The sequence below is a fragment of the Spodoptera frugiperda genome, chromosome 27, assembly GCF_023101765.2.
Source record: "Spodoptera frugiperda isolate SF20-4 chromosome 27, AGI-APGP_CSIRO_Sfru_2.0, whole genome shotgun sequence".
In the NCBI taxonomy this organism is placed as follows: Eukaryota; Metazoa; Arthropoda; class Insecta; order Lepidoptera; family Noctuidae; genus Spodoptera; species Spodoptera frugiperda.
In genome coordinates this window covers 13,571,825-13,582,297 of record NC_064238.1, presented here as the reverse complement: position 1 = coordinate 13,582,297, position 10,473 = coordinate 13,571,825, and the positions used below count along the sequence as shown (strand labels likewise).

The following is a 10,473-nucleotide window of genomic DNA, read 5'->3' as shown; positions in this document are numbered from 1 at the left end:
AGTCAGCTGGGATAGCTGGAGCCAACGGCTGTTAATGAATATTAATGTATGGGACGATACCATAGTGGACATAGACGCGTGTTACTTAGCAAAATTATGACCTTGTATGGTGAATAATTACCAATTTTGTCGACACCTACGGTATTATTATAAGCATCCTCTAATAATATCTTCTGGTTTATTTCGTTGCGGGATCCAAGACAGTAGTCATTCAAGTACCTGAGACGTGCCGGACGTCAATGTTCCGATGTTTTCATGGTCTACTGTAGATTCTAGCATGCAGCGGTATTAGGATGTTGTGGCGGGCTTGTTCCATTAAAAAGGTAAATGCATACTATCAGGGATACCAGAATTATTTCAAGCTACACTGGAGCCCTTATTCATGACACCTTTCGACACGTTATGTTGCACAGACGACTATTGCAAAAAAGTAAATATAACTTTTACCTTTACAACGAAACTAAGATCTCACTTATCATAACAGATTTCCGCTCCGTCTATCACTAAGCCCTTTACCTTAAAGTTTCTGTTATCTTACGGAAGCGTAACGTTTACGTCGCGAGGATCCAAATGTTAATCGCAACGGAATGGCCCCTGCCTCCAGAAATACAATGCTATTAACTAAATAAGTACTTGATGTCTTAATACTGGACAAGTAAATGCAGTATTATAACTGATGATAACCTTTTTTTTTAAGAGGGAAAAATCATTCAATGACTTCTCTCGCATTGGGCGAGGCGAGAGGGAGTGTCAGACTCTTACTGACTAAAAACCATCCCGTTCCTACTCATGCTTTTCGAGCCGGAGGCCCAGTAAACCCGCTAGGCAGTCCGCAGCTTCGGATCAGGCATCAGCACTATTGGGCACCATCTATGGTGATCTGAACTGATGGTAACCTACTTAAAGATACATAATTCTATGGTATACAAATACTATTTTCAGTGTATTAAAACACTGATTTCTAGATCTCAAACGCGTCTATTCTTTACGTAAAACCATTGTATTTATCATTCTCATGCTACTCCATAAAATGTACTTACACAAATACTTCTTGTCGGGTCTTTACAAAATTGCCCTCCACAGTCATTACTGAATTCAATTTGTATCGAGCCCGCTTTGTGAACACCGCGGCACCGCTCCACGGAGTGACTCTGCGCTTTGCACTTTTTAAACACATTGTCGGTTAGAGAATGGATTCGCTCTACGTGACCCGAATAGAAATGAACGCTATTATTTAAAGTCAAATGTAATGATAATGTCCATTTAAACGTTCGTATAATTGATATTGGACGGCATTTATGTTAAACGTGAACGAGCTCTTGCATAAATTACAACGAAATACTTGAGATGTAAGTAGCCACCCTTGGCAGCCGGCACCCCTGGTCAAACTTTGTTGAGGTTGAAGAAACTATCTAGACTTAGAGGCAACTGAATATTTGAGCATGCGGTTACCTTCAGACCCTCGCGGATTAATATTTTAAGAGCGAACGTTTCTGTCTTCATATCCAAGTTGAAGAATATAGTAAGATCATGAGAAATTAATGTTTTATTATAGCAGCGGAACGACTGAACTTAACCAAGTGCTCAACATTTTACGACACAAAAAAGTCCCACTTTAGTGTTGTCGGTACTCAATCACTCAGCAGAGGCACTTACCTACATTACTTTAAGTACCAAAACACCGACAATTTAATTTCAATACTCGTACCTTCCGACCCAATGTCGTTATCGAACCATCCCTAACAGCATACTAAAACCTAAAAACAAAATTTTATTTGGGAAACTAGGGCAAGTATCTCCGGGCCATTAATTCGGAGGGTGCACCTAAATATTAAGTACACCGAGTATAAATATTAAATGGTCGATCTGTAAAAAGTCCGGTGGCGTTCGGTCAGTAAATTGGCTTTATTGGACGAAATACGTAAAAGGAAATAGCGGTTGTGGAAGCGCAGCGCCGCGCCACACTGAATGCTATAAACCGCAGCGGGAAATTGAACTTCAGATGTTCTAGGGCTATAGCATTGATGGAAAATGACATTATCTTTATTTGAACAAGTAATAAACCTTTTCTTAAGGAGCTCTAGGTAGTTATGTAGCATGTAATTTTTTTTTATATAACAACTTCAATCCCTTTAAAAAGTTAAGCATCAAAAGATTTTTCATAGTGCTCTTATTATTAATTAAAGTTCTTTTATAAATCTCACTCCGTAATACTTTTACAAAACAGCAACAGAATAAAAGTATGAAAGTTAGTAGAACTTATAACAAGCTAACAAACAGATAGATGTTACTTCAACAAGTTGATTCTTCTTGGGAAAGTTTGTGCTCACTCAGCCGGCTCACTTATCATCAATAATATGATGAATGAACACGCATTTATTCCCAAACCTATCACAAAAATAGTTACATAAAGATATTCAACTCAATTCCATAATCTGCGTACTTTTTGTCCTACTTTCGGGACATTCCGAAGTATTTTTCAAGCTGTCAGCCAAGTTAAAGCTTTTCAATATCCAAGATCATTTCCGACTATTCTGAAGATAAAAATGTACATATCTTAGATATTGTAACGATGCCAGTATCGATTAAAGGGAAGAAGTCAAGACATTCAACTCTGTTCCGTAATGAATTCAGGAGCCATTTCACGCTCTCCAAAACTTTTTATCACGCCGTTTCTTTTTACAATCGCAGAAGGAATGGCCGATTCCGATCCTCTTATTGACAACGTTTATTCTGCGGGTAATTTATGTATTGTTATTGGATGGGGTAGGGAACTGTCAATGATTATGCGCAATTTGTAACCGTTTGAGAATCGGAGCTCCTCCGGTACCATCGACTTTATTCGATGCGATTGAATATGTATTACCTATTCGCTGTTTGAGGATAATGGATTCTGTATTGATGTAAATGGCTCTGATAACTTTTCTTTCGAGTACGACTACATTTGTTTAGACATCATTATGGGATTTGTGCTCTATAACTTATACTATTATATTGTGATCCAGTTTTTAGAACTAGCTAGATAACAATGGGACATCACGCATGTTTCTAACTTATAGACTATTTCATACTGAGTCACCAGTCTCATAACAAAAACGCAACTAGCTCAAACGATAAATTAAAACCAAAATAACCCAATTTCTAGCTTGAAAATCCGTTTGATAGTTTTAAAATCGTATCGTTGAGTAGAACACAAAGTTTACCTAGCTCGGATGATCCAGTTATGCCGTCCAATTATTTTAAAATCGGCCCAAAAGCGATGCGCGCGCGGCCCGTGGCCACCACTAATGGAATAACCTGACCGGCTCGAGGCCACTTTAGTGCCTACGATGTGCTTAGCCCGTTAGGCCTGAAGTAAGGTCGGAAGATGTTGTTTAATATTTCACAGGGAAGCTGAAGGTCTTGGAAATACCTTTGAACACAGATGTTTAGAAAATTGATCTCAGCTGTTTTAGTTTCTGATCGGAATTTGTGCTATTTATAGATACCGGCTCGAGTATAGTATTGTTAAGTCAAGGCATATATAGTTACTTGAAATTTTTGGATGTTCTAATTGAAATTTTAAACACAAAAGATTGATTGACGCTTTCCTAATTACTCATTTACCTATTTGTTAGCTAATCGATCTTATGTTTGTATTCACTACAATAAAAAGCAAGCTGATCACAGACTGTAAAAGTCTTATAGAGTACGTATGTTTCATAAGTCGCTGCCCGATATTTCGCAATGAGTTCACAACAACTTATCGCAAACGAGCTGTTGGCATTTATACAAAATGCCATCGACACCATGGACGAGATCAGCATCATGCAGATTTGCAAGTCGAACTTCAAGGAAGACGAGATCAGCAAAGGCAAGATGCTACTCTTCCAAACGACTGGGAAGCTGGACCAAATGCCATCGAGGAGGAGAGATGGTACGGATAAAAGCGTCCAAGACATCATCACCTTTATGAAGGCGACCGACCCTGACGACGTTCCGACATTTGTGGCGAAGGAGCTACATAAGTTGCCGCCCGTCACTTTCGACCACGTAGATGTCACCAGGCTGCTGAAAGATATTACATCGTTGAAGTCAAGCCTGGCCCAGATGCAGTGCAAGTTGGAGACGTCTGATGCTACCATCCAGGAACTGCGTGCCGAGATAGTGTTGTTACGCAATGCTGTTTCGGAAAGTAGGTCTCAAGACGAAGCCAACGTGAACACACGTCGCGGGGCGCAAAACGTTTCAGTCAGCAGTTTTGCATCGGCGAAACTGAACTCATCGCCTAGTGCAAATAATGAGGTCGATGCACCGTGCCCCGCCGCTCCTCGTGTCTCTCCACGTGCAGAGAACACGTCACGCGAAGCTACGTCGACCCCCAAAGTAGCTTACGCCGCAATTGCTGCCGCCAACACAACAGCTGCTACGCTACCTAAGCAGCCAAAAAGGGGTAAGCAGAACCGGCGCTGTGAATCCGTATCAAGGATTCCGGTACAGCGCTGTCCAGGAAAGCCTGAGTGTGATGAGGATGGCTTCATCAAAGTTCAAAAGAAGAAGAAGAAGCCTACTTCTCGCAATCAGTGCGGTACTGGACTGACCGGACCAAACATGCTGCTGCGTCCAGCTGTGCCTACGACGCTGCTGTATGTGTCCCGACTACACCACACCACGAAGGTTGAGGACATCGTGGAGTATGTGAAGGTGAAGACCAACTGGACCTTGAGGGTCGTAAGGTTGGAACCGCGTCAAAATACCAACTTCAAGTCGTTTGTGGTGCGAGTTCCAACTCAACATCTCGAGAAGTTCCTCAAGGCAGAATTTTGGCCGAAGGGTGTCATATACCGACGTTTTCGAGGCAGGCTACGTGACACCGAGCAGCGTAATACGACGCCACGCATCGTCACATCGTGTGACCTTAATAACTAATATAAGAATTATGTATTTATAGTATTTTATGTTTTAGTATAGTATTATTGTATTGATATGGGCCTTCGTTGCCTGATATAAATTAATAAATAAATAAAATAAATAAAATAATGGCCGCTTCGAAATGGCACCATTTTCATGACACGAAATTGATATCGCGAGTAGGTGCAGCATTCAAAATTTTTAGACAATTAGATTAACCTATATAATTCTTGCTATTTAGTTTTCGTAGATTGCCTCATGTTACTTCATACTAGTTTTTTTACCATAGAGTTATACCATACCAGAGAATATATTTCATAAAGACGGCCAGTCTTACTCACTACCATGGGACTTATAACATAAATAAAATTGTGTAATGTGGGTGTACATTGGCATTATGTGCACCTATGCCTACCCCTTCATTAAAGGGGGGTATTAAAGGCATGACGTCCTAAAAAAACGGCCAGTCTTAGCCCTTCTGGAGCAAAAGCCATTATGTTATATCTTCAATTTCCTTTTTACAACGCCTAGAAAATATAGGACACGGAAGAACCTTCCCATTCAGTGTAAAGAAAGCGAAGAAGACATAAAAGCTAGGCGTTAACGTAGAGCTACAAATCTAAATTATCCGTAAGTGGGATCTTTTATCCTTTATCTTTTACGAAAGCTGTTCTAAATGTGTTGTCTTGTGTTGCAAACACTGTTTGTGTAGAACACAGACTACGTGTGCACTTAGAGTTCGTATCTAAGTACCTTATTTTTAGTTTTTTGAGGGGGGAAAATCATCCAATGACTTCTGCTCTCCGCCTTAAGTGAGGCGAGAGAAAGTGTCAGACTCTAACTGATTAAAAATTTACGGATTCTTACTCCTGCTTTTCGAGCCGGAGCCCCGGTAACCCGCTAGGTAGTCGGCAGGTCTGGTTATATCTATGGACCTGTATACATTAGGGTGTCCCAGCCAACAAGGGCGAAAAAAAAATTTTCGATTTTAAGTATGCATACCCTCTATATTTTTTCTATTTGACCATAATAACTAAAATAAAAAATATCATTGGTATCGGATAACGGGAACCCGTGCCGACTTGATGTCAAAGTTTCAAGAAAAAAATTGTATGAAGATTGTAAGGAAAATCACTTAAAGTTAGCATTAATGTTATAATTTAATATTGTTTATTATTATAAATATTTATTTATTATTAAAATAATATTATATATAAAATTTCCTCTGTAATGGCATTCTTCTACAGTCAGGATATTTCAGTCTGTGTTCCTATGCGCAATGTAGTAACAACTGTTTTTGTTCCTTTTCAAGTGTGATTTTTTTCGTTGAAATATTGCATTAATTTCACTGCTCCCTCATTGTTTGTATCATTAACGGCTTTCAGTATTAACATTTGTGCCTTTACTTGTAGAAAAATAGCATTCTTTGACCATGAATAGGACCTAGTGTAGGAAACTGTCATCAATTTTAAAATCATCGAACAAGGCCTTGCTTTTGGAGGAGTTACATATGGAATAATCGTCAATGTTGAGTCCAAGTGCCTCAATAGTGACCGCCTGAAGGACACGTTGGAACATATTGGTGTACAGGTGGCCGTATGCCCTGTATGGGCTGAGCACCGCCGAGTCCTCAGGGATGTGCTCGGCGACGGCGACCTCTCGCGTTCGACATTGGTTCAATCCATGGTGTGGAGCGAGGGAGACTGGAAAGCGATCTCCTCCTTCTGCGAAGCAGTCATGCTAGCTAAGGAAGAAGCGGAACGCGTAAGGAAACGAACCTCCTCAAGACCCAGCCGTCGCGAGAGGCACTCCGGGCGTCAGGGATCGCGCAACGATCTCTGGCCACCGTAAGTGCTGTTCTGCGGACGGCGAGCAAATGGTAGCTCGTCGCCCGACCAGAACCAGACCCGTGCGGTACAAAGAGCCATTAAACCACCATAGATGGGCCCCGTAGAGCTGATACCTGATCCGGAGCTGCAGCCTACCTAGCGAGTTTACCGAGGCTCCGGTTTTTGTCCACTCCAGCTAATTGACCAGGCTTGCCAGACTCTTTCTGTCGGTACAGGAAGATCCTATCTTCACCTATCTTTATTGAGCATCGAATCTGATATGCAATGTCGAATAAATTGTCCAAATTAGAAATAAACTTGACGACGCCGTTTAAATAAGTCTTGCGTTTTGTTCGCATTTTTTTGTAGATCTCTCCAAACTTGGTATAAGGTTACTAGCTTCTTAACACAGTTCGGTAATGCTTTAGTTGATATACGGGCTTTTTCCCGATAAATAATGCACTCATGAATAGTTAGGATTGCACTTTCATTGATTATATTGTCTTCGCGAATGTTGTAAAACAAAATTGCCAATTCTTGGCCATTGGAGGGCAATAATTTCGAACCGGTAATTTGATGTTTTACATAAACTATGAAGAATATGTACTTTTTAGAAGTGGGTAATACCCCTGACATCTTAACTAAACGTAAACAATATGATCACTAATAAATAAACAAGTAATAACAAGCACTGCGATACGATAACTCCGACGCTCCAAAATATGCAAGTACTGACATGTATCAAGGCAAGTCGGCACGGGTTACCATGCTTCTAGGTAAATGAAACTTTATATACGTGTATGTTGACACTATTCGAAAATAATTAGAGGGTATGCGTTCAAAAATAACGACTTTTATTTTTTTGGGACACCCTAGTATACATATCATATTAATATAGCCATAGGCCTACTTAATCCTAAACTATGATATTGCTGAGTAATAAAAAACATAGTAAATCCTAATATTTTATTCAACACGTAAATTACTTTTACGGCCGTGTTATAAACGAGAAATATAAAATCAAATTATTCACACTCGTCTTTAAATAGGTAAAAACTTATAGAGCAATTTAGTAGGTACCTTACTACTGAGATAATAAAATATTCTACTTTGATCTCTGTACTATCTTAAAGTACCTAAGTGTACCTAAGTAACCAATTACCCATCTAATCTAAGTTAAATGAAAATTATTTGTGTTAGGCAGGTATTTAGCTAGTACTGAGAAAGTGAGAACAATTAATAGATTTTAATAGCGTAACAATTAAATGAAACGAGTTAATATTAAACACTCATTTTGTAATGTTTCACACTACTAATCTAGACGATTAAATCTGTTTGTAGGTAATATTGAAATATACTTATGCATATACATTTTTACAATTTTTGTCTGTCTGTCTGTTTCTGTTTGTTCAGGCTAATCTTTGAAATAGTTGGAACGGTTTTGGCGCACAGCTGATGTACTAAGGAATAACTTAGATTACTTTTATTTTAGAAGAATAATTATATCGAAAAAAAAATCCAAAATTCTGTCAGAAGTCATTATTCTACGCGGACGAAGTCGCGAGCAACAGCTAGTGTAATATAAACTTAATGAATATTTTACATTTTATTTGTAAGTAACTATGTAATTAGTGACGGTTAGCCCAACAGACATTTTTAAGTTATTTAGCTGTGTCTACCTACCTATGTACCTATGTCTTTTTCTATGATGATTCTAGTATTAGGTACCTATGTATGTATGTAAAGTTACAGAGGTACCCAAGTAAGTAAGTACTTGTCTTATTTTCTCTGCAAATAAAAACAAAGCCTGTCTGTTACACATCCTGTTAGATGCGAGTACCTACCATTTATTTTAGTCTCACTGTCATATTGTAGGTTTTCTACGCAATATACCGTAATAAAACAAAAGAAAAATTATAAGTGGTATGTGGCACCTACGTACTTCAATTGTATGTATGTATTGTCCTTTGTATGTCATATTTATGATAAATAAATAAATAATGATCTTACTCAACTTTCAGGCCAAAAAAAGCGTAACCAAGGAACTTAATGAAAAGTTTATACAAAAAATTAATTAATGTAGGTCCGCTGGTACCTACCTACCTAAACCTTTTTAAAATATGAACCAAAAGCCATCAAAGTGTTTTTCATATTCAAAGTTCGTTTTATAGGAGCCATCTTGAATTATTTTATTAAAATTTGGCTTAGACGTGGTTCATAAAAGTGCCACTTCTTAGGCCTCTCGCTCGGACCGGGATACTTTGGGAAATTTACATTTATATTGCAAAGGTATCTTATGTTTAAGCTTGTTAAAACTTAAGGGTGCGTCTGGAGTTTTGCCTGAAGAGATTGCTGATACATTATGTAGGTACTTAGGTATCCTAGTTTTGTAACTAAAGACCTAAGTCCTTTAGGATCTATTAAAGTAGGGATGTGCCGTAACAGGTGTTGCACCGTGGGGCTCCGATGCAGGTCTACTAAGGGGACTCGGTGCCCCTTACAGGTGTTAAGGGGGGACTGGGGTGGTTTTAGTGACAATATAATATACACCCACTTTTCACCATTGTGTTAATATAAATCCTATGTAATAGGGGGTGAGCCTATTCCCATATACTGGGCATTATTCCAGACTCCGTACTATTATTGAGAAATTTTCGAAACACCGAAAAAAGCCCTGAAATACTTTGCCCGACCAGGGAGTCGAACTCGAAACATCTTGTCCGGCAGTTGCACTTGCGACCACTCGACCAACGAGGCAGTCCAGTCTTATGGAATTAACAGTAAAATCAAACGACACCACGCACACAAAGCCACAAATTAACCAAAGACATTAGTAAGATTATTATGGAAATTAAAAATAAATGACGATGGGCATATAATTTTAACACTTCGAATGTTCATAACAACTTCATCTGCCTACCCCAATGGGAGATAGGCGTATGTATGTTCTTAATGTTCATAAAAAAGGTGGGCAAATTCATATAAGTACCTCTCGAAAAACTGTAAAAATATCACTATTGAAATATTCTACAATTTAGAATGACGTAATAACGGCGATCGAGAAAGAAATTAAATTTCCGACATGCCATTCTATGTTTTTGGGGAAGAAGGATATTTAGCATACCAATACCTATCTGCTTAATATTCATCAATCATTAGTCCGTGAACGAACAACCCTGAATAGACTTTTTAGGGAAAATATAAAAAGGTGGGACAAAACTTTATCTACATTAGGCAAATCCTAACTACCTAAGTGGGTATTTTAGGTAGGTAAGTAGGTACTTATGTGCTAACTTACCTTTGAAATAAATAATAACACTTAAATGTCTAGAAGGTAAGCTAGGTACTCAGTAAATCTAAGTAGGTACCCAGTATATTATTATCTACTGTCTATTAACCTATGTGACTATGTCCTTATTCTATCTATATTCATGATTTTAATGACTACACCTACGGTTTAAGTAGCTATCTCCTCCCTTTAATCCCAGTCTTAATCTAGACCTATCAAACTAAATTCATTAAGAGCCTACAGTATAATTATAATAAGGAGGGTGTAATCTCTGATAGTAGGTAATATGCGACTTTTTAATAGGTACCTTATCTAATGTACCTAGCCTAAGTACGGCTCTTTCGCCTTTTATGTAGGTAATAATGAAAATGACATCAGGTAGATAGGTCGGTAAGTAAGTACTAAGTATCTAAGTACCGCCCTACCAAGTACGAAAATGGTATTTAATAACTAGGTTAAAGGTCA

General features: G+C 38.5%; 1 protein-coding gene across 1 annotated transcript; it reads left to right on the top strand.

Annotated features, from left to right (window-relative positions):
• Positions 1-3,708: 3,708 nt before the first annotated feature.
• Positions 3,709-5,014, top strand: LOC118276858 (uncharacterized). Its single transcript, XM_035595438.2, has one exon. It carries the CDS (start codon positions 3,727-3,729, stop codon positions 4,906-4,908), a length of 1,182 nt encoding a protein of 393 aa, XP_035451331.2. The 5' UTR covers positions 3,709-3,726; the 3' UTR covers positions 4,909-5,014.
• Positions 5,015-10,473: the final 5,459 nt, after the last annotated feature.

Excerpts from the sequence above, each read along its gene's own strand:
- LOC118276858 (XM_035595438.2), top strand. The coding sequence starts at position 3,727 with ATGAGTTCACAACAACTTATCGCAAACGAGCTGTTGGCATTTATACAA.